General features: G+C 56.9%; 10 protein-coding genes across 10 annotated transcripts; 5 read left to right on the top strand and 5 right to left on the bottom strand.

Annotated features, from left to right (window-relative positions):
- The first annotated feature begins 41 nt into the window (after positions 1-41).
- Positions 42-882, top strand: V1518DRAFT_421688 (DASH complex subunit Dad3-domain-containing protein). Its single transcript, XM_066905282.1, has 3 exons — positions 42-210; positions 260-707; positions 761-882. Exons 1-2 carry the CDS (start codon positions 73-75, stop codon positions 437-439), a joined length of 318 nt encoding a protein of 105 aa, XP_066757626.1. The 5' UTR covers positions 42-72; the 3' UTR covers positions 440-707; positions 761-882.
- V1518DRAFT_421687 (mitochondrial 37S ribosomal protein uS5m) lies at positions 422-1,683 on the bottom strand. The gene is made up of 2 exons (XM_066905281.1): positions 749-1,683; positions 422-699 (listed from the first exon to the last, which is right to left on the bottom strand). The coding sequence occupies exons 1-2, from the start codon at positions 1,629-1,631 to the stop codon at positions 485-487; spliced, it is 1,098 nt and encodes a 365-aa protein (XP_066757625.1). The 5' UTR covers positions 1,632-1,683; the 3' UTR covers positions 422-484.
- Positions 1,684-1,857: 174 nt separating this feature from the next.
- V1518DRAFT_421686 (S-adenosyl-L-methionine-dependent methyltransferase) lies at positions 1,858-3,564 on the top strand. The gene has a single exon (XM_066905280.1). It carries the CDS (start codon positions 1,863-1,865, stop codon positions 3,522-3,524), a length of 1,662 nt encoding a protein of 553 aa, XP_066757624.1. The 5' UTR covers positions 1,858-1,862; the 3' UTR covers positions 3,525-3,564.
- A 111-nt stretch (positions 3,565-3,675) lies between these two features.
- V1518DRAFT_421685 (uncharacterized protein) lies at positions 3,676-7,173 on the top strand. Its single transcript, XM_066905279.1, has one exon. It carries the CDS (start codon positions 3,747-3,749, stop codon positions 6,975-6,977), a length of 3,231 nt encoding a protein of 1,076 aa, XP_066757623.1. The 5' UTR covers positions 3,676-3,746; the 3' UTR covers positions 6,978-7,173.
- Positions 7,174-7,639: 466 nt separating this feature from the next.
- On the bottom strand, positions 7,640-11,611 carry V1518DRAFT_101060 (CRM1 C terminal-domain-containing protein). Its single transcript, XM_066900659.1, has 7 exons — positions 11,420-11,611; positions 11,273-11,302; positions 11,131-11,203; positions 10,983-11,054; positions 10,818-10,924; positions 10,173-10,769; positions 7,640-10,124 (listed from the first exon to the last, which is right to left on the bottom strand). Exons 1-7 carry the CDS (start codon positions 11,507-11,509, stop codon positions 7,854-7,856), a joined length of 3,240 nt encoding a protein of 1,079 aa, XP_066757622.1. The 5' UTR covers positions 11,510-11,611; the 3' UTR covers positions 7,640-7,853.
- A 47-nt stretch (positions 11,612-11,658) lies between these two features.
- Positions 11,659-13,868, bottom strand: V1518DRAFT_421681 (uncharacterized protein). Its single transcript, XM_066905278.1, has 2 exons — positions 13,587-13,868; positions 11,659-13,522 (listed from the first exon to the last, which is right to left on the bottom strand). The coding sequence occupies exons 1-2, from the start codon at positions 13,727-13,729 to the stop codon at positions 11,818-11,820; spliced, it is 1,848 nt and encodes a 615-aa protein (XP_066757621.1). The 5' UTR covers positions 13,730-13,868; the 3' UTR covers positions 11,659-11,817.
- Positions 13,869-14,142: 274 nt separating this feature from the next.
- On the top strand, positions 14,143-15,794 carry V1518DRAFT_421680 (uncharacterized protein). Its single transcript, XM_066905277.1, has one exon. It carries the CDS (start codon positions 14,171-14,173, stop codon positions 15,692-15,694), a length of 1,524 nt encoding a protein of 507 aa, XP_066757620.1. The 5' UTR covers positions 14,143-14,170; the 3' UTR covers positions 15,695-15,794.
- On the bottom strand, positions 15,706-16,957 carry V1518DRAFT_421679 (mitochondrial 54S ribosomal protein uL3m). Its single transcript, XM_066905276.1, has one exon. It carries the CDS (start codon positions 16,784-16,786, stop codon positions 15,806-15,808), a length of 981 nt encoding a protein of 326 aa, XP_066757619.1. The 5' UTR covers positions 16,787-16,957; the 3' UTR covers positions 15,706-15,805.
- On the top strand, positions 16,925-17,755 carry V1518DRAFT_421678 (cytochrome oxidase complex assembly protein 1-domain-containing protein). Its single transcript, XM_066905275.1, has one exon. It carries the CDS (start codon positions 16,960-16,962, stop codon positions 17,626-17,628), a length of 669 nt encoding a protein of 222 aa, XP_066757618.1. The 5' UTR covers positions 16,925-16,959; the 3' UTR covers positions 17,629-17,755.
- Positions 17,470-21,632, bottom strand: V1518DRAFT_100945 (uncharacterized protein). Its single transcript, XM_066900658.1, has 6 exons — positions 21,337-21,632; positions 21,202-21,286; positions 21,037-21,138; positions 20,939-20,989; positions 20,749-20,889; positions 17,470-20,701 (listed from the first exon to the last, which is right to left on the bottom strand). Coding segments are annotated over exons 1-6 (3,348 nt in total). The 5' UTR covers positions 21,339-21,632; the 3' UTR covers positions 17,470-17,734.
- Positions 21,633-21,757: the final 125 nt, after the last annotated feature.

The following is a 21,757-nucleotide window of genomic DNA, read 5'->3' as shown; positions in this document are numbered from 1 at the left end:
TAGGGCTCATCGTTCGACGCGTCGTCCTCCCAAACTGCTCGAGCTCTTCGACACCACCTCGTCACCACCACAATGGCCACCGACACGACCGGCGCGATAAGTGCACAGCCATCCACGACGCTCTCGCCAGACATCCTTACACATCTGCTCTCTCCCGTCGAGCAGGAGCTGCTTGCGGAATACCAGTTGCTGAGCACCAACCTGGCCACCGTAAGTCCTCTTCTACATCTATTGTCAGGAAAATGCTAACAGCGTGCAGCTCGCAAGTCAAATCTCAACCCTTGCCACCTCGCCGACGCCGGAGCTGATCGACAAGCTCCGCGAGCTGGAGCGCAAGACCGCGATCGTGTTTACGCTGCTCAAGGCGTCCGTCTACAGCATCTTCTTACAGCAGCAACTTCACCAGGAATACCAGCGCGGACCGGAGGAACAAATATAACATTTTGCGCATTCTACATCTATATACAAACCTGCTTCCGACGCGCTACTCCTCTCCGAAGTAGACCTCGCGGACGTCGCGGATCTTCTTTCCCCGCGCCATCGCGATCTCCTCCGGGAGAACCTGCTTCTGCAGTGCGGCAATGACACACTTGACCGTGTTCATCTTGTTGCGTGAGCCACGCACTTTGCCGGAGAGGTCGCGAATGCCGGCGAGACTGGCCACGTCCTGAACGATGTGGTTTGTCCGCAGTCCGAAACCTAGGGAGGTTAGTAACAACAATAGAACAAGTTACGAGAGAGTACTCACCCGGCTGTCGAGGCCATATTGTCATAGAGACGCCGTGAAATTTTGCGTCGATGGCGGAGTAGATGGTGCGGTTTTCGAACCGGGGAATGTAGACCATCCGGGAGATGGCCTTTGCGCGCGCCTTGATGACGGCCTTCATCGCGTTGTCGCGGTCTTTGGCCTCCGCGTAGCCAATCATCCCGTTCTGGTCGCCGACGACGACGAGCACGTACTGGCTACGCATCTTTCCGAGCTTGGTAACGTTGGCGACGGTCTTGGACACTACGACCTTGCTGCGGAGCGAGCGGATGTAGTCGTCCGAGAGCTTGTTGTTGATCATCAGCGCGCCGCTGGATACGGCCTCCTTCGCTGCAGCAGCTTCGGGGTTGACCTCATCCGCGTCCAGCTCATCCTCCTTCGCAGGCGCCTTTGTCGAGGCCTCTTTCGCTGCCGTGGCATTGCGCGCGATGTCCTCCGAGGTCAGGTTGTGATATGGCGGCACAGGCTGATGCACATCCGCAGCGACGTCTTCCCACGGATGTCGCGCGATGTCCCAGAATTTGTCATACTGGGTAAGGTCGTCAACGTAAGACAGCGGGAAGGTCGAGCTGGCCGGTCGTAGCTTCGCCCACATGTCCGGCGTGACCGCACGCTCGGCGGCGACAATCGACTTGAGCATGCGCGGTGAGTAGAATTCGGCGAGCTCGCGGATGTGGTCGGCGCGGGTGGTGCGGGTCGGGAACTTTGCGTCGGCCGGGGTGAGGGTGGTCGTGGGATCGCGCGTGTTGCTGTTGCTGTCGTCGCTGCGCCGGGGTGGGCTAGTCGAGAACGGTGCATGCAGCAGCCGTGGCTGCAGAGCCAGTGGCCGCAGCAGACGGGCACAGTGCGGCACGGCGACGTGCATTGTGTTAGTGGTAGTTGGCGATGGACGAGGTCGTGCAGAGCACGACGAAAAGTGGAATGCGTCCTCGGCCATAGCCGCAGCGCGTGAGTTTTGTGGAGTGTTAATCACGCTGCACCACACTTGTGGTGTAAATCGCACGAACTGTGACGATGGTGCAGGAGCGATTAAAGTTTTATGCTTAATTTTTTCTGTCCACGCAGAGGAGTTCACGTACTCCAGCTCGCGAGGCCTATGTCACCGTTCCCCCGCGCTACTCTCCTCCGGCTACTCGTATTTTCATCTGTCCGTTGTTTTCCAGTTGTGCAAAGGCATATTATATCAAGATATTTCATGACGTCTGCGGTAGAGCTCACGGCGGCCGCGTCGCCGACACCGACCTTCGCTGCGCCTGCGAAGCGCGCTTCTGAACATGTCGATACCAGTCAGGCGAAGAGACCGCGGAATAAGAACAAGGCACGCAAGAACAAGAACAAACAAGTTGAGATCGAGCGCACTGGACCGGAGGGATACTTGTTGTTTGACGTGCTCGACCTGCGACGACGGCTGGGCCTGTCGTGTGAGGCCGTAAAAATGTCCACCGATGGCGAGCGCTTCATGTTGCCGTTTCCCTCCACGATCGAGTTTCGTATAGTAGAAGCGAAGATCGAGGTACTGTCGTCGACGGGCGATGGAGTGGGTGTGTTCACCGATGGCAATGCCACCGAGGTTGTGGTGGTACCGTTTGCTGTTCCCGGCGACGTCGTCCGCGCGAAGCTGGTCAAGAAGGCCGCGCTGCACTACATTGCGGATTTTATCGACGTGCTAACACCCGGTCCTGAGCGCGACGACAGCTTGATCAAGTGCAAATACTTTTCCCGTTGCGGCGGGTGTCAACTCCAGATGCTGCCGTACACCGCGCAACTCGCGCACAAGCGCCGGATCATCGAGCGCGCGTACAAGAACCTGTGCATCCCAATCACCAGCGCGGACGCGATCCCAAAGATCGGTGAGACGATTGGTTCCCCGATGGAGTACGCGTACCGCACCAAGCTGACACCGCATTTCGATGTCCCGCGCCACGGACATGTGCCGGAGGAGTTGCCAGTGGGGTTCACACAGAAGGGACGGTCACATGTGATTGACATCGAGGAGTGCCCGATCGCGACGCCTGCGATCAACAAGGCGTATGCAGAGGCGCGGATTAAGATCAAAGATAATAAGCACATGTACAAACGCGGTGTCACGCTCATGTTCCGTGAAGGCGCGGAGGAGGGCGAGGAGCGCAAGACGGTGGTTGTGGAGGACTCGAATGCTACGATGACAGAGTACGTCGGCGACCTCAGGTTTCAGTACACCGCGCGCGACTTCTTCCAGTGCAACAACAGTGTGCTACCCGCTGTGACGTCATACGTGAAGAATAGCTTGCACGATGCGGCGCCTGTCGAGATAGACGATGGGATCAAGCACCTTGTTGACGCCTACTGTGGCTCGGGTTTATTCGCTGTAACCTGCAGCGACGCGATGGAAGACGTGATCGGTGTCGAAATTTCCGACAAGAGTGTCGAATGTGCATCACGTAACGCGGCTGCGAACGGGGTTGCAAACGCAGACTTCGTGCTCGGCGACGCGGCGGTGATTTTCGAGCGCATCAAGGCACCCTCGGACGCGACCGCCATGATTCTGGATCCATCACGTAAGGGGTGCGATGAGCGGTTTCTGAGCCAACTGCTTACGTATGGTCCGCGAAGGGTGGTGTATGTGTCGTGCAATGTGCACACGCAGGCGCGAGATGTGGCGAGGATATTGCGGGACGGGGGGTACGTGGTAGAGTCGATACGGGGGTTTGATTTCTTTCCGCAGACGCACCATGTTGAGAGCGTCGCGGTACTTCGACGGGTTGACAAGGGGACGTAGAGAGATCCAAGAATTGAAAAGAGACCATCTCACAATCAAACGCATGTGAAGCGCGTGGGATATTGCCTAAAGCGGCAAGCGCTTGCCTATCCACGTGAGCGTGCTGGCTGTGACGGGACCGCGTCCTGCGCCTGTCCGCGCAGCAGCGAAGCAGCCATCCACGCGCGCTCCAGATCCGTCAAGCACAGTCGTCTTCTGCTCCTCCTCCCCTCTCCTCCCCCGATGGCGGCTTTAGCGGGAGATCCCGCCGACGACGACGACTACGTCGCGAACGTGTGGGCGGACGAGCGCCGGTCGGCCAGCGACGACGAGGGGAACGACGGCGACGACGAGGCGCACGACGACGGTGACGATGGCGGTCACGACGACGTAGAGGAGGAGAAAGAGCGCGTGCACCGCGACAACAGCGACGACAATGCCGCGACAAACAGCCCTGCCGAGGACGAGCTACCTCAGGATACTAAGGATTACTTCCGTCCAACGACGCCACCACCAGCTCCACCACGGCCGGCGGCTCCGGCGTCCGCGAAATCGTCAACCTCCCCGCGACGCACGCGCTCCTCTGCGACTGCGGAGATGAGCGAGTTGGAGCGCCACTTCTTCCTGCCGGCACCACAATCCCCATCCACAGCGGCGTCGGCGTCCTCGGGCTCCTCGACTCCCGCAGCCTATACGCGACAACCGTCACTGTCTCCTGCCGTTGCGGTCGGCACTGCGGCCACGGTCGTCAATGCTACCTCGCCGACGTCGCCGTTGCAGTCGCCGCCCGCGCAGCCGTCGGAGTGGTCACATCAGCAGATGGTCGCACCGACGATCAAGCAGCGGCAGCAGAGCGAGGACGCCGCCGCCGCAAGCACGTCACTCACATTAACGATGCCGGTTGCTACGGCGGATGCGGTGACTACCGATGACGATGACTGGGATGACATGCCCGTGTTTGCGTCGCATGATATCTACGACGACGACGGCAACATTGTCGCGCACGAGCTCCCGGCTGCCGAGGACGAGGACGAGGAAGAAGACCGGCGCGGTGGCGCCGGCAAGGGATACACGCGCGTCACCGACGACGAGGAAGAGGCCGCCAACGCAGATGCGATTGAGTCGGAGACAAAGTACCTCTTCAACGACGACGACCCCACCGACACCGACGCGCGCAACCCGCTCAACCAGCTCCGCAACACGAAAGACCTGCTCACCGACTCGCAACGCATCGCGTACGTAGGCTTGTGCAAGCTCTGCATGGTCGATATGGCCACCGACCTCGCGCGGAAAAAGGGGTCCCCCAAAATCGCACGGGGGCTGAGCAACGCGTTCGGCGCGATGGCGATGTGGGCGCAGAAGATGAGCATGCGGTTATACGCGCACATGGAACTCTCGCAGGCCGAGCAGCTCATGATCGAGCAGCTGTCACCCCATGGCGTGGAGACGTCGGATCTGAGTCCTGCTCTTATGCAGAACGCGCGCGTGCATAATCCGATGGTGGCGACTATGGCGTCGACGGCCTCGTCGGCGCAGCATTCGCCTTCTGAAGCGGACTCTCTCTCCAGGGCAAGCCACGAGACTACAGATTCCCTGTCCTCTCGCGCGACAACCCCATTGCCCGAGTACTCCAAGGACGTGCGTCCCGGCGAGGTGCAGTCTGCAGAGACACTCAAGGATGCAAAGACAATCGACATTGATGTACGGTGGACAGTACTGTGCGACCTCTTTCTTGTCCTCGTCGCTGACTCAATATACGACGCGCGCTCGCGTACGCTGCTGGAGCGGGTGGGACAGGCGCTCGAGGTAACCTGGCTTGACATTGCGCGTTTCGAAAAACGCATCACGGACGCGATCGATATCGAAGAAGCCTCCTTCCAGACCTGGAAAGAGGACGATATCCTTGAAGATAGGCGCAAACGCAGTTTGAAGAAGAAGTACATCTATATGGGTCTCGCCACGCTTGGCGGTGGCCTCGTAATTGGTTTATCCGCCGGCTTGCTGGCACCTGTAATCGGTGCTGGTCTCGCGGCGGGGTTATCGACAATCGGCATTGCCGGAACGTCGAGTTTTCTCGCGGGCGCGGGTGGTGCCGCAATAGTAACGACGACGGGCGCTGCCATTGGCGCGCGGATTGGAAATACCAGCATGGCGAATCGCATGGGTCATGTGCAGACCTTCGAGTTCCGGCCGCTGCACAATAACGAGCGTGTGAATCTGATCATCACTGTGTCTGGATGGATGTCGAGTAACCAGGATGATGTCCGCCTGCCGTTTTCTACCGTGGATCCCATCATGGGCGATTTGTTTTCGCTGTTCTGGGAGCCGGATATGCTGACATCGATGGGGCAGACCATGAACTTGCTCGCCACAGAGGTTTTGACGCAAAGTATACAGCAGGTCCTCGGCAGCACCATGCTCGTCGCATTGATGGCATCGCTGCAGCTCCCGATGATGCTTACGAAGCTGTCGTATCTACTCGACAACCCATGGAACGTCTCACTCGACCGCGCGTGGTCCGCGGGGTTGATCCTCGCAGACACGCTCATCCAGCGCAACCTCGGCGTGCGCCCGATCACTCTCGTCGGCTTCTCCCTCGGCGCGCGGGTCATTCTCTCATGCTTGCGCGAGCTCGCGAAGCGACAAGCCTCGGGCATAGTACAGAACGTGTACATTTTCGGCTGTCCCACCGTCGTCAAGCGGGATCAATTCACCATGATGTCGACTGTCGTCTCCGGCCGTTTTGTCAATGGGTACTCGCAAAAAGATTGGATTCTGGGATATCTCTTTCGCGCGACTAGCGGCGGTCTTGGCAAAGTCGCGGGCCTTGCGCCTATCGAGGGCATTTACGGGGTCGAGAATTTTGACTGCACTGAGCTGGTCGACGGACACATGGGCTACCGTGAGGCCATGCCGCGGCTACTGGCCGCGCTGGGCTGGGAAGTTGTATCCGAGGAGTTCACGGAAATCGAGGATCCAGACCCCGACCTGCAACGCGAGAGGCAGCGCGAACTTATTGTGGAGTTTGAGAATGCGCGGCGGCAGATGGAGCGCGAGGCGCAGGGCAAGAAGCCGAGCAAGAATATCTTTTCAAAGTTTCTCAAGCCCAAGAAGAAGGAGTGGTGGGAGATGTACGAGGAGGCTGAGCAGCGATATCGGGAGCAAAATCACGGTGAAGGCTCATCATCATCCACCACCGGCACCGGCAACTCACACCACACCTACAGTCCGTCAACGTCATCCATACCCGCATGGAAAACCGGAGACGAAAACTACCGCCCCGAGGAACACGCCGCGTACGACTCGAACTCAAGCGATCCACTTACCTTCCGCCCGGGCGAGTACCATTACCAATACCAACCACGCAAGGACGGCGAAACCTCCAGCGGCGCCGCGAATGGTGGTGATGAGGTGTTGTTCGATGTTGAGGCTATTCGGCGCGAAATTAGACGCGCCAAGGCGCGCGGCTTATGATAGCAATCGTGCCTTAATATTTTTGTTCATGTTTGTGTGTTTTTGGGATGGTTTGTTCATATTTTTATCTCTCATTTGTAAGTAGTTCGTTTTCGATGCCATTGTCTATGGCTTGTATTATTAGTGTTCAGTTGTTTTCATTTCGCGCGCTTTAGTTTCGTTTCATCATACGTCTGTTAATATAATAGGTTCGGCCTATCTATCTTGCGTTCGCGTAGCCGCTGACGATTGTCCTCGTCCTCATTCATGCTAGAACTTGACGAAAGTTTGCAGACTGCCACTTGCTAACCGCCTGCCAGATCGTACAGCTTACACTAGAAGCCGTGCAAATGCACTTGTGAGATGATTGCGGACTAAGAGCCCGAGTTCGAAGTTTGTAGAAAACAAAACGCCGTCGCATCTGTGACTCCACCCTTACATTCCTCTTCTCCGCAAGACTAATCATCATCAATTCTTATTGCCTAGCGTTCTTCCTCTTTTTGTATTATTATCAAACAGATAACAACATAATGTACAAGGTTTCACATACTCTCTCTTCTCACTATCTCTCTCACGTCCGGTTACCCATCTCGTGTTCTTGTATAACAAATTCTCGTTCAGCCCATCTTTTTCACATTCCGCGTTCCTCTGTGTGTACCTGCTTCTTTCGGTTTTCCCTAGCTATCGTATAAAAATCGAGCAAAAGATATAAATTAACAAGTAAAGATAAATATCGTGCCATACAGCCTCCTAATAAATTTGTTTGGTAGATAAAAATCTTCCATCCCGAACCGGTCTGCGTTGTCTGTGTGTGGGTGATGGTCATGGTCCGATCGTGAGCAAGGTAAAATATGTGTAGAAGAGAGAGACAGAGACAACGAGCGACGACAGAGCAAATTACATATCCTCGTCCATATCCGCCGGCTTGATCAATCCGCCAACCTTCAACGCCTTCTCCCGGTCTTGCCGCTGCTTTTCAATCAACTCGGTCTCCCGCTCATCCGCGTACAAGTAGTCGGTCGAGTCGCCGCCGTACTCCTTGATCTGCACTAAAAAGTCCCGCAGATTAAGCTTGAACTTGTTGTGGTTGTCAGTCAACTTGAACAGACCGATGACAAAGTTATCGAGCTGCGCGCGCTGCAGATGAGGGAACGCGTTCTGTAGCATGGTGACCGCGTACTCGCGCAGATAATCTGCATTGGATGTACCGGCCGGCGCCTCGCCTGGTTTGTACAGTGGCGCTGTGATGCGGTTCGACCCGACAAGCTCAAACATGCGCGCAAGCAAGAACGCCTGCAATTTGAAACCTGCCTTGTGGTCCGAATCTGTAAGCACAAAGAATGCGTCCTGCAAAATGCGAATGAAAAAAGTCTGATAAAACGCGTCCGCGATGCTCCTATCCGATTCCGAGATGTTATTAATGAGCTCGATGCAAATGTTCAGACCAGCAGCCTCGACTTCCCGGTTATCGTGTTTGCTAGCCCACAAGCACGCGTCGACGACATATCCAAACACAGGTCCGGGAAGCTTCAGCAGCGCCGGGAAGCAGTGCAGGTTTATTGCGCGCAGGAGCTTGAAAAATTCAACGCGGTGGTCGGGATATTCTGTAAAGTCCTTGTTGATCATGTCCAGCGTGCACTCAAACACGCTCTCCAAGATCAGTACGACTTTATCCGTAATGAGCGACTCAAGCCTGGTAACCACAGTTGTCATGCAGTTCAATACCTCCGCGTCGCGCGCGTCGGGCAAGTTCCGGTTGTAATCGCCAAGCACAGCTTCGAGTAACGGCGGCACCATGTTGTTGTTCACGGTCTCCAGGTCTTCAGCCTTGCTCATGTACGTCTCGATCAACTTCAAAATCTCCTTCTTGACCGTCCGCAGTCCACGAACTCGAGGCGTCTTCGTCGCAATGGTACCTTGCTGCGCGATCGACTCGGAAATCATCTCGCTGACTGCCCTGTAGAGACCTAGCATGTCCATGTAGTTCCGCGCGAGCTGCGAGTAAAAGCACGCACCCATTGACGTACATGCCGAGACGTTCGTCTTCATGATATTCGCAATGATCTTGATCGTATCCGTGTTTGACAAGATCTCCGCGTTCTGCGACGCCTCCTTGATGATCGCGTCCCACGCGCTATTCGGCAGTGCCATGAGCTCACTCGTAAGTCTCTCTTGTATGCCCTTCGCAGGTTGCGCCGAGATCATGTACCCACACGCCTCGTAAAACGTGTGGATCTGTTGCGGCTGCAGATCCGAAGTGATCTTGTCGAGATTACGCACAATCTCATCAATAAACGGCTCGGTCTCGTTCGCTTGCTGTGCCACGAAATGGCGCTTGCACTTTTGCGCGATCTTAATGAATGTGTCACATGCCATGTCTTGCACTCCCTCGTGCGTCTCGTGCATAAACTCAAACAACTTATTAACGACCGTCTTTAAAAACTTCCAGTGCGCCTTCAAGAACCGCGGGTACTGGCCAACAATGTACATGATGTTGGACGCGACCACAGCCTTGTTATCCTTGCCCCGCTTCATCTCCGTAAGCCCCAACAGATCCTTGATAACCGTAACCAAAAAGCGTTTTTCCATTTCCTCGTTCATCGCGCCTGAGATCGAGCCGATAGCCCAGCACAGCGTGTTCAGGTTGTTCCACGACCACTCGCTGCCGTCGATCTGCCGCGCGAGCTTGTGTGTCATTATAGTTTCCGTGTCGACCACATCCAAATGTGTCAGGTACACAAGTACCTCGCGCATGCTCTTGTACAATGTGATTGTGTCACTCTCCTTGACAAATTCCCGCACAATCTCGCCCTCGTCGTTCTCGACGATCAGCACTTCTTCTGGGCGTACCATCTTTTCAATCATAACGAGACGTAGGCTCGACAGAACACGGGTATACATGTGTTTCCGCAGAGGGTAGTTCGCCATGAGATCGCCATGCGCACCGCTGCCGTTCGAGAAACGGTTTGGGGAGCCGAAGTTGAGCTGCATTAGTGGGTTCAGCTCGCCGACAGGGAGCTGCTGGACTTCTTCGTAGAGCTCGAGAACTAGTCGTGACCAGTAGTCGAGGCATCCTTTGAAAACCTCGCGCTCGTCAATCTGAGAGATCTTGATCAGGAAGAAGTGCGAGTTAATCAGGATCTCCTTATTCTCCTGCTCCTCAATGAGCTGCGCAAGTTAGCATGGTAATTTACACGGGCTCACAACGAAGAATACCTTCAGATGATGTGATAAGAACGTTGTGAGGAAGATCGCAAGGTTCTGAATAAATTCCTGCTCGCGTGTGCCGACGGACTCGTAGGACTGCCGGAAGTCTGTGCTGAGTGGGATGATCTCATTGACGGTCTCCATTGTTCTGAGGAAAAGATTAAGGAACTGTGGGTCATACTGCGGGGAGGCAAGCGAGGCGATCTCAGTCAAGCATTTCAGCGTGAGGTTGCGGAACTCGGGCGGCGCGAGGAAACGGGTGAGTAGCAACTCGATGATGCCAGTCTCGAAGATATACCCGTACGGAATCCAGTTGAGGTACCGCAGCTCGGACTGCAACGTTGCGATAATCAGCGACGGACGACTCGCTTTCTCAAGAACCTCGTAGCACAGGTTGTGGATCTCCGAGAACTCCGTGCACATCTGCTGCTTCAGATTCCGGGCCTTAGCCTGCGTCATCTGCTCGGCCGAGAAGTCAAAAACTTCCTCTGAGAGCAGCTTGAGTATGCTCATGTTGTTCTCGCACACGTTGATCGAGCTGCGGCTGGACTGAACGATTTCGGGGATAAACGTCGACCAGTTCTGCGGCCACTCCTGTTTAAGGATCTGCGAGAGTTAATGTAGGCTCTAAAAACACAGAAAAGTGAGACGCACCTCGACAAGAGTAAGATTGCATTTGTTGATCAGCGACTTCTGGGATCGGAGTCGCACTTCGTCGTCGGAGAGGGTGATGCACATAGTGACGACAAAGTTGCGGATGCCTGATTCCGCGTATCCACGTTAGCACTGCACAAAAATCCACGGTCACGTAAAACTCACCCTGCTGCTGATCCACAGGAAGCACCTTCCATCGCGTCTTTATAAGCTTGTCGAGAATCGAAAGCGCGATGTCTGCGCGACGATCAAACGTTAGTCCATCAAAATGCACAGTCAAGCCGGCGCTCGACCACAACACATAGTCACGCACATTTTGTCTGGGGATTGTTGGACTTCTGGAGGATCTGATCTGCGCGCTGCCACGCGTCGGGGTGTTCTTGGAACTGTTGGTCGTAGTCGTCAGTACAGGGGGAGCGGCAAGTGAGGGGGGTGGCGTGTCAGCGAATACATACTTGCGTCAACACCGTCTGCGCGACTTTTTGCTGTAGAAACAGAATAAGAGCAAGTTAGCATCAGAGATCACACACAAAACATCCGTTCCGACTGCCGAGCTCGGCGCTTGACTACTTGTGAGCGACACGCGGCGGAGGCGAACGCACCTGATCCGAGGGTCCCTTGTAGAACGCGTCGACGACCTTGTCGAGCAAGTCGACGTCGACGGGTTGATTGAAGTTGAGGATTGCTTCCATTCGCGGGACAGAGCAGCGTGCGGAGATGGGGAGGAAGAACGGGATCGAGAAGAAGAAATGTAAGGATTTTGCTAGAGTTTGGGAACGCGGCGTTATCGGACTCGTCTCGCCTACGCCAACGTAAACAAGCCACCCGAACTTCGCAATTGTTTTTCTCCTGCAACTTCTTATGTATTTACGGATCTTAATATACAAAATTCAGATGCAATATCAAAACATGTCTGTAGGTCGCGACGTGTACCGGATCATGGCACGCACCGCCAAAATGCCACTCAGCGCCTCTCGGCAGACGGCTCACCGCCAGGCTCCTACTCGCGCATCCCCCAGCTTGGCTTCAGCTCACCCTGGATTCCGGTCTTGCCCATCGGCACGTGTCCATGTGTCAGCGCTTGATTGTGGTGGTCCAGAGCGCTAATGTCGCCATTGCGCGCGGCGCGTGTGGCGGGCGACATCTGCTGTGGCATGAGGTTCTTCGACGGCAGGAACTCCATCGGGCTGAACATGTGCGAGTTGCGCAGCATCGACGGCGACGGAAGACTCCGCAGGTCCATGCCGCCGAGTTGGTCTGCGGCGGGGGGCTGGTCACCGCCTACGGACGACGCGTTGCTGCTGGCGATCGAGTTGGCATGGCGGCGCGGCGGCGCGAAGGACGTCGGGGAGGCAAGGATCTCGTCTTCGGAGAGATTGTGCGGGGTCGGCAACTGCGGCAGTGGCTGCAGCGGAGGCAGCGGCGTACGGTTCTCGCGGCGCTGAGGCGGCGGCAGACGCGTCGGCAGTGACGCGTTCATGGATGTCGGAGTGCTCGGGGGCAAGTATATCGGCACAGACTGCGAGGACCCGGATCGCGGCATCGGCGGTGCTGGTCGGTAAGGCATGTTGCTGCGTGCAGACGGCGCGCCGCCGTAAGGCGTGACGTGGAGAGGTGGCGACGGACGCGCTTGCTGATGAGGACCGGAAATTCGCGGGCCCTCTTGATGCGACACGGGCGGCGTCTCGGGAAGTGAGCGTGGAAGCGGCGGCGGGATGTTGCTCTCCTCAAAATAATCCTGATAGAATGTCTGGTGCTCCTGTGTTCGCGCCTCGGCGTCCTCTGGCCGGGAGAGCGACTTTGCGCGCGAAAAGTCTTGTGCAGCGGTGGCCGCGGGGACCGTGACGGGATCAGCCGCTGGGACCGCCTCGGGAGCGGGCCGCATCTCTGGGGTGAGCTCGACCGGTTCGCGCGCGTCTTGATAGTTGCTATAGTCGGAAGAGCATGTGGAGTCGACATTACTAGCGAGGCTGAGCTTTGGCGCCGGGACGGTCACAATGTCGGTAGCGTCGGATGGTGAGTACGTCGCGTCCTTGCTATCGTCCGACACGGGCGACGATGAGAACGGCGATGTCGACGCCAGTAGCACGTTCGACGGAGGCGTCGAGGAAACCCACGGTCCCTTCTGTACCGGGCCCAAACTCGACACGGAGGACGACGAGGAGAGATTGGAATGTGTAAACATGTGGGGCCGGCGGAGCGAGTCTGCGCGATCGTAGACCATTGCCGTGGATGGCTTCGAGACGGTGTGCATTTCGTAGGAATCTCGGTCTGCGAGCGGCGAGGGAACTTTCGGTGCCATGCGTGAGCGCGGGTGAGACAAGAGGTCGTGCGACGCGTTTGCGCGGCGGGTATATTCTCTTGCCGCGCCGAACGGTGGGTACGCGCCGTATCCGCCAGACAGCTGCTGCTGATGCGAGATGCGCGATATCTCCTTAGGCACAACATCGTACGGACCGGACAACGAGATGCGCGACTCGTCAAACGGGCCGTGCATGAGGTAAGGTGAGTACTGCTTGTTGTTGGCGCGCTTCTCTGTCGCGTCCATATCCGAAAGGGGCATTTTCCCGCCGGTCAGCAAGCTGGGGTCAAAGTCGTCCTGGGTGATGTCGATGGCCTGCGCGGCGAGATCCTCTCGCCTGACGCGTCGCACATATCTGCGGTGGAAAAATATGAGCAGGACGATGCAGATCGCGACAGGGATGCTGTGGACGCGAGCGAGGGGGTTAGTTTGTGGGAAAGCAAGGGGTAAGAAGGAGGAGTGCGTACGCGACTCCGAGGCCTATGGCAAGACTCTGGGTGCCGACGGGGCGCTGACAGACGGCGGAGGTGTCGTTGGCGGCGCAGGAGGTGGCGGCCGCAGAGGAGGAGGTGGAGGAGGCCGTGGAGGATGCGGATGCAGTGGCGGTCATAGCGACTGGCGCCGGGGAAGTAGACGAGGCGGTGACAAGAGAAAGGAGAAATAAAAGGGTGTGTGTAGATAGACTGCCCGGGAAGACGGAGAGAAGGGGCGAAAGAAGACGCGAAGGAAGAAACCGAGAATGATAGCGAGGCCCAAATTGGCACGCGCTTTGGCACGGCGTAAACAATCTAGTACGCCGCACCTCGGCATGTTGCGCCAAGCCCGTTCCGGAAATCATAAACAGCCCCAGCCACTGCGCCACACGCCGCGCGTGGCGCAGCGCGCGTCCAGAACGCAGTCAGCAATACGGGGTTAGTGGCGTACACACCCCTGGAGAGCTGACGCTGCACTGCCCCCTGCACCGCCCGCAAAGCCACACATGCCACTCCACTACTCCTGCCACTTCCCCTTCTCCTCGCCATACTAAACTCTAGCCCCCTCACTATCTCCAATGGCCCCCTCCGCGTCCGACGCTGGGATCGCAGACCTCGCGCAGGTTGCACCTGAGCCGATCTCAGACTACGCCGATGCCGTCGACACACCAGCTGACGCTTCAGCGCCGGCGTCCCCAGCCTCCGCGGTCGCTGCGCTGCCCACCGTCGAGCGGATCCCTTCTATGACTGACGTGCTCAACTCACCTCCCGAGATCCCCGTCTCCCCCAAACTTACGCGCGTATCCACGGCGACCGCCGAGGCGCTTGCAACATCTCCATCAATGTCCGCCGCCGTCGTCGCCGCCGGCGCCGATCTTGCCACGGCCACCGCAGCAGCACCACTTCCTCCCTCCATCCAAGACGACGCGGCAGCCACAATCCCCGCTCCGCCGGACCCCGCCAGTACCTCGCCCGCGCCGCACCTGCCACCGCGCACTCTCTCTCCTTTTGAGCAAGCCGAACAAACCCTGCGCGAAGCGTTCCCCAACATCGACGCCGCCGTCGTCAAAGCTGTCCTCATCGCGTCAGGCGCGAAACTTGATCCTGCATTCAATGCGCTGCTCTCCATGTCCGACCCCACCGCTGCCGCACCCGAGCTCCCCGCGCGACCCGCCACCGCTGCTACCACAAAGCAGCCATCCATCGGCGAGGCAGAAGAACGCCGACAGCAGCAGCTCCTCGACGACGAGGCATACGCACGGCGCTTGGCCGCCGAGATCAACGAGGTCCCCGGCACACGGCGTCGTGCCACCGCACAGCAACATCGCCGTCCCGGCGTGCGTCCGAAGCAACGACCTCCGCGCTCGAACGTTGACGACGGTAGCAACTACTATGACGAGGACGAGTATGACGACGACTCGACCGACTGGTCCTTCTTCGACGACGACCTCCCCATCATCAAGGAAAACCTCACACGCGGCTTCCACGAGACGCGCGCGCGTGTGAACGAGTGGGTTGCGAACTTCAAGAAGAAAATCGACGGTGAGGACGAAGACGAGGACTACATCACGGGCAACAGCCGAACCACCGCCTCGGCGCTGCCGCGCCGAGGCGGCGCGCCGGCGCTGCCACGGCGGCCGAACACATCATCCGCGGATATTCACATCGGTAGGCAACAGTCTTACGATAATGACCCCACCGAGCTAGATGGTAACTTTGCGCACCTCAACCTTGTCGACAACTCCACTGTGCCGCCGCCCATGCCATCCCGGCCTCTCGCAAACACAGACCTCTACACTCTCCGCAAGTCCCGTCCTTCTGCACTGCGCGCATCTGCGATCATTAACGATGATGATGACCTCTATGCACCGTCCACAATCTCCCCAGTCCGCGCAACCGCGTCGCCAAACCGCGCGACCACCACATCCCCCCGCGCTGCGGGCAAGTGGGAGCCACTTACGACCGTCGAGCCCACGCCAGAGGATAAAGATCCCTTCTTCATCGGCGACAGTGACGACGATGCGACCCCACTCTCCACCCCCGTTGATGAAGGCAAGAAGACTGTCCGCTTCGCTTCCGACACTACCACAGATCTCAAGTAAATCATCTTACATGTGTGATACGAACCTAGTTTAATAGATAAATCTACACTACTCTTTTGACTACTCTTTCGTCGTGTGAATATAAGACAATAGATTATTTACATACTACCTCTACTCGACATCGGGTTTCCGCAGCGCGTCGCACACACGCACGAACGCCTTCTTCGGCCCGGGCACCGCGCCCTTCACCAAAAGTAAACCATACTCAGGCAATACGCGCACAACACGTACATTATTTGTCGTCACGTTCTCGCCGCCCATGCGTCCCGACATCTTTTTAAACTTCAACACACGTCCCGGGTCCTGACTCTGACCAGTCGAACCACCCGAACGATGCGAAATCGAAACACCATGTGACGCATTCAGGCCCTTGAAATGGAACCGCTTCATCACACCGGAGTATCCTTTTCCTTTGCTCTTGCCCTTGATGTCCACGTACTGTCCCTCAGTAAAATGATCAACTCCGATCGACGTGCCGACGGGCAATAGTCCTTCCTCGCCGCGGACTCGGAACTCCTTAATCATCGCCTTTGGGGGAACCCCCTTCCGCGCTAAATGGCCAAGGACAGGCCGCGTCAAATTCGTTGCCTTGCGCGCTCCAACCCCGACCTGCACAGCAAAATAGCCCTCTTTCTCCACGCTCTTGATATGCGTAACTTGTGCCCTATCCACTTCGAGTACAGTAACGGCAACTCTTGTCCCATCCGCCTCAAACAACGACATCATGCCGCACTTGCGCGCAAGAACACCAGTGCGTTTGGGCAAACGCTTGCGTGTGAGTGCGGCCTCGCGGGAGTTGAGGAGGAGTGGGAGCGGACGCTCGGAACGTGCAATGATGCGTCGATCGGGAGTGGGCGGAAGGACTCCGATCGTGTTGGAAATCTTGCGCGCAATTGCCATCGCTGCGTCGTCCGCGTCGGATACTTCCGCCGTCGGTGTGGATGGTGGTGGCAGTGGGGTAGTGGTCGACGAGAATCGCACATGTGTACACACAACCGCTGTCCCCGTCCGCAGCGTCGGTGCACGAAACACGCCCGCCCGCAACCCTGTCGTCGCGAAGTGCGTCGTCAAAATGCGCCTGCCGCAAGCCATTGTGTCGCTCAAGCAGTCGTACCTCGAACTGCCTCGATGTCTCTCGGTGTGTCAAAAAATCAAAATCTGCGCGCCCGGTGTAGTCCACGTGACGTAGTTCCGAGGCGCCGATGCTCCATCTTCAGCATCACCAGTTGGCGTGCATCAAAAAAATCACCGCAAGACAAGACACGATGTCGGCACAGCTACGCATTAGCAGCTTTCGTCGTGCGCTGACACCGCTACCACGCCTCTGTATCCCGGCCCGGGGTTTCACACACACCGCCCTCCTTCGCACTTCGGCCACCCCATCTACCACCCCACCACCTCCATCCCCTGCCTCTCCCCTCGCACACGCCTTCCCTCCGACCCCCTCTGCCCCGCAACACAAAGTAAAGATCACTGTCGACACAGACCTGCCAGACGTGCAAGCACACCATCCCCGTCTCGCACTATACTACACTATCTTCCTCACTATCATCGCCGGTCTCTCGATTGGTTTCTTCAACTACGAGCGCCAACAAAGCCCTATCGTCTCCTCGACAATGTACTCTGTCCGGCGCTCTCCCACCGCCAAGGGCGTGCTCGGTGATGGGATCAAGTTTAGAGATCCGTTTCCATGGATTTCTGGGTCGCTGGATATTCTTCACGGAAAGGTGGATATGACGTATATCGTTACCGGATCCAAAGGCGTCCCCGCGAAGCTACATTTTAGTTCGATCCGGCGTGGGCGAGGTATGATGTTCGAACTCATCAAATGGGAGCTTATCCTTGAAGACGGCACCGCCATCGACCTCACCCCTGACGAGGACACCCAACCCATTCTCGCCAACGAGGATGAAGATGCCCTTCTCGGCAAGTGAATCTGTACATAGAAACAACTGTATTACCACATGCAAGACAAACAAAACAGACCCTCAAAAATACTTTTCCCCTTTGCCACACACACTGCCCGTCGCTCGCTCAGTCTTACATATCAATCGTTTCGTTGAACTCCAGCACGTAGTCGTCCCGCACCCCATCTACCCTCGCCGCTCCTACACCATTCGCATCGAACCGCTCAAACTTATTATTCTGTGCAACGAGCACCAAACCAGAAACCCGGATACTCTCAATCAGCGCCGGCACGATGTTTAACAGCCGCGACGAGCATATTAAGCCCATCAAGTTATTGCTGCTCGCGAACGTCGTGGCTTCTCTTAGCGACCCGCACCGCCGGTCTTCCGCGTCCATCACCGGCAAATCGTGTGCGCTCCGGAACTGTAACGCGCTGGTAGTGCTGCCGGTGGCACCGGCGAACTGTTCCGCATTGGACAAATCAATGCAGAAAAACACGGGGTAGTTTGGCTGCTTCCAGTTCAACACCGTGCACACGTTCGGGTGATGCGAACTGAAAATTAACGACCGATTCTGTCCTCTGCCTTCTGCATCCTCACCTGTACCGCGCCTTCGCACCTTACGCGCGTGGTCGAAAACGACGTTCAAAATCACGTCGATGTACGTATTCAAATCCAAGGTCGTCGCCGCCGCCACGCCGAGATACTTCCTCTCTGCGTCCGTCGGATACAGAATTCCAAGATCCAGATTCACGTCGCATGTAACTTGCTCCAGCGCGTCCGCAAGTGTCATCAATGACATGTACAGCGCCTGGCATGCATCCGCTGCCGTCCGTGCCTCGGAAACCTCCTTCCTCTTCCGCTCCGTCGCCGCCGCGTCCTCTTTGCTGAGCTGCCGCACCTGCTCGTACGTCAAACTGCATACCGGCACACTGAGCCCCGGCGCGACCTGCAGCGACCAATACGGATACACAATCGGCACCGCGTCCTTGGTAAGCTGCACGCACACACGCGCGTAGCAGCCGGAGAGCGATGACGCAGTCACTAGTGAATGCACCTGTGTATGTGGCATGTGATGCGACGAATAAGATGACGGCTGTATCGACGACGCGAAGCTGCTACTCAACATCCCCGCACCGCCGGTTACAGCCCCGCCGAAGCCCGACCCAATAACCGGCGTAAGCGATGACGGCACCATCGGCGACGCGGTACTCGGCTCCACCTGGCTCGTCGACTTCCAGTACACATCTGAATTCGTGATATCCAACGGTGTGCCGTCGTACGGCTTGATGATGTTGAACTTGAACGTAAGATCGCCAATCACCTGCAAGCGCAGATCAAACAATGGCAGCGTACACTGTCCTATGCCGGTTGGCGTCGTAAAAATATGTGACAACGCGACCGTTTTCGCGATAATTCGCGATCCAAAGGTCGGATATATCTCGAAATCAATACTAAAATCTTCCAGGTTATCCACTTGAAACGACAACGTTCGCAAGTCGTCTGCGAGGGGTAGCAACAAACTCCGAGGAATCACGTCCAGCAATTTCGACGAGACTGTCAGCTTCGCCGCGGGGATATTTGAGTCAGAATAGAAGTTCACCGGCGGCTGCCCCCCGGCCGCCACACTTGCCGCTGAGGACGACGGTCGCCCGATGCTATTCTTCGACAAACTTGAGGACGCTGAATGCGACAATGACTTCAAAGGCATAGGATTCGGCGGCACCGACACGCTAGGCTTGTCGAACAGAATCTCGATAAACGTCTTCTTGTCTAGGAAATTGTGCCCGTACCGCCGCAGCGGCAGAATTGGCGGCGGCAGCGATAAATCTGGAATCGCGTCGACATCCGTCATATCGAAATCCATGGCATCCGTGTCCACCACAGGCGCTGGCACACGCAACGACGAAGCCGATAGCGCCTCGAACCCCGGCAAAGCAAGTGGCCCGCCTCGCGCACCGGCCGCGAGCAACAACTGCATGCAGTCCAAATGCCCTTCCCATGCTGCGTAATACAACGGAGGCAAATCCTTGTTGTCCACAAACGACAAATCCGCACCGGCCGCCAACAACGCCTTCACGGTCTCATAATGTCCCTCACTGGCGGCATAGAACAGGGCAATCCAGCCGTTAAGTTTGTCGATCGTGTTGATATCCGCGCCGTATTCCTTCAGAAGCGGAATCAACTTAAAATGCCCCGCCTGTGCGATCAAATGCTGCGGATACAGGCCCTCCGCGTCCGCGATAATCGCGGCATGCGACTTCAGCAACAACTCTGTAATCGAGTACAGCCCCTTTTGACACGCCATGCTCAGCGGGATATAGTCCGACTCGCCTGCCGGATCCACGCGCGCGCCGCACTCGATCAGCAGTTCCACGCACTTTGCGTGATTCTGCGAAATCGCAAATAGTAGCGGCGTGAAATTATCTTGATCCTGCGCGTCTATCGGCGCGCCAGCGCCGAGCAAGGGCTTAATCATCTCGTCCTGCCCGTGGATGCACGCGTAATGCAGCGGCGTGCGCCCGTATATGTCCATCGACATCGCCTCGGCCGAGATCTGCTGCGGATGTGCGATGATGAAGTCCAGCACCACATTCCGTCCCGAGATCGCCGCCTCATGCAGAACGGTGCGGTCATTGACCACGTCTTTCGAAAGTAGATTCACACAATTGGTTTCATACAGCGCGCGTAGCGTCGAGTCGGACACGCCGGAGGAGATGCTCAGCAGGAAGATCCGTGTAATCCGCTCATTCGCATCCGGCGTCTGCTGCAGTCGCCCGATCCACTCGTGAATCGCGGTCTCCGACTCCCGTGTCACATTGCGCAGGAACTCCATATCGAGCTCCTCGTTCGTGCGCTCGATCTGCGTCACTTCCGCGAGCTTGTGATCGAAACTGACATCCTCGCCATCCGCCCATGCTTCAAGCTCGAGTAGGCTTGTCGTGGCAAGATCCGAGAGCTCGGCGATTTCCTCACGGTGGAACACCGGCTGCGCCTCCACCGCGGTCGAGAGGTAGAGCTCCTTGGTCTGCGATTTTGACCGCTTATCCCATTTTTTGAGAACTTTCGAGAATCCGGTTGCGTTGAGTTCCACGAATTGCTGAACACGTTAGCCCGTATTTCACGCACGCACTGCAGCAAACTCACCTCAAGCTTGTCGAGGTCGCGGCGAAATCGGAAAAATCCTTCGTACAGCGCAATAAAAGTCGCGGAGGTTTTGACAACGGCGCCGAGCTTTGATTTGACAGTCTTCTTCTTCTCGAGCAGCGCGGAGAGTCGTAGTTTCAGCTGCTTCACGTCAATTCGCGTTCACGGGCAGAGAGACGAGAGTACGTACCTCGGCCTCCTTCTGGAGATAAAACTCATTCACTTTCTCGAGCTCGCGTTCCTGTCCAGTCAGCACCGCACATCACGGAACGACGATGGGAGACCCACCAAGCGGAAGAAGAAAGTGACTTTGTGCGCCTGCAGCGCCGCCTGTATGTTCTCGGGACGGGAGGTCTTATTCGCGGGGTCCGCGCCGAGCGATTTGATGAGCTTCGGGCAGTGTCAGTCACGAAGAGAGCAAGTGCGATAGTGAGCGCGTGGGATGCGACGCACCTTCTTCAAGCCCTTGTAGTTGATGAAATAGCTGGCGTACTCGGGCAGCTCAAGCTGCCGCTTGGCCAGATACTTGCCGAATTTCCTGCACACACATCAGCACAGTCCGGTACAAAAAGAAACAAAAGCACGTACATCGCGGATCAATATCGACAATACGCGGAAGATCCGAGGAAGGCAGGAGAGGCAGATGAGAAGTGTGTGGTTACGCGGTGCACATGGTTATGGTACAGCGTGTGCGTAGGGGTGTTGAGAGTGCTGGGCGTGAGAGCGCCACAAAGTCGTAAGAAAGACCCGTTGGCGAACAGCAGAAAGAAAAAAAGTAAGGGACCTGAGGCGGCGTGGGCCCTGCGGATGAAAGCTTGGATGAGTGGGTTCCTCGACAGGCGCGCGGACGCGAACGTGGCCCGGCGGGATCAGTTAGCGACGGCGAGTCTCTGCGCTGTCTTTGTCGCTGCTCGTCTCCTCCGCTAGCGCACTGTTCAGTTGCTGTACTACTATCCACTTTTCACTCTCCTTTGTGCTGCTTCTGCTGACTCGTCTCGTCGTCGTCGTC

Source organism: Limtongia smithiae (assembly GCF_038497785.1).
Source record: "Limtongia smithiae strain NRRL Y-17922 unplaced genomic scaffold V1518scaffold_12, whole genome shotgun sequence".
Classification (NCBI taxonomy): Eukaryota; Fungi; Ascomycota; class Lipomycetes; order Lipomycetales; family Lipomycetaceae; genus Limtongia; species Limtongia smithiae.
This window is presented reverse-complemented; position numbering and strand designations above follow the sequence as displayed.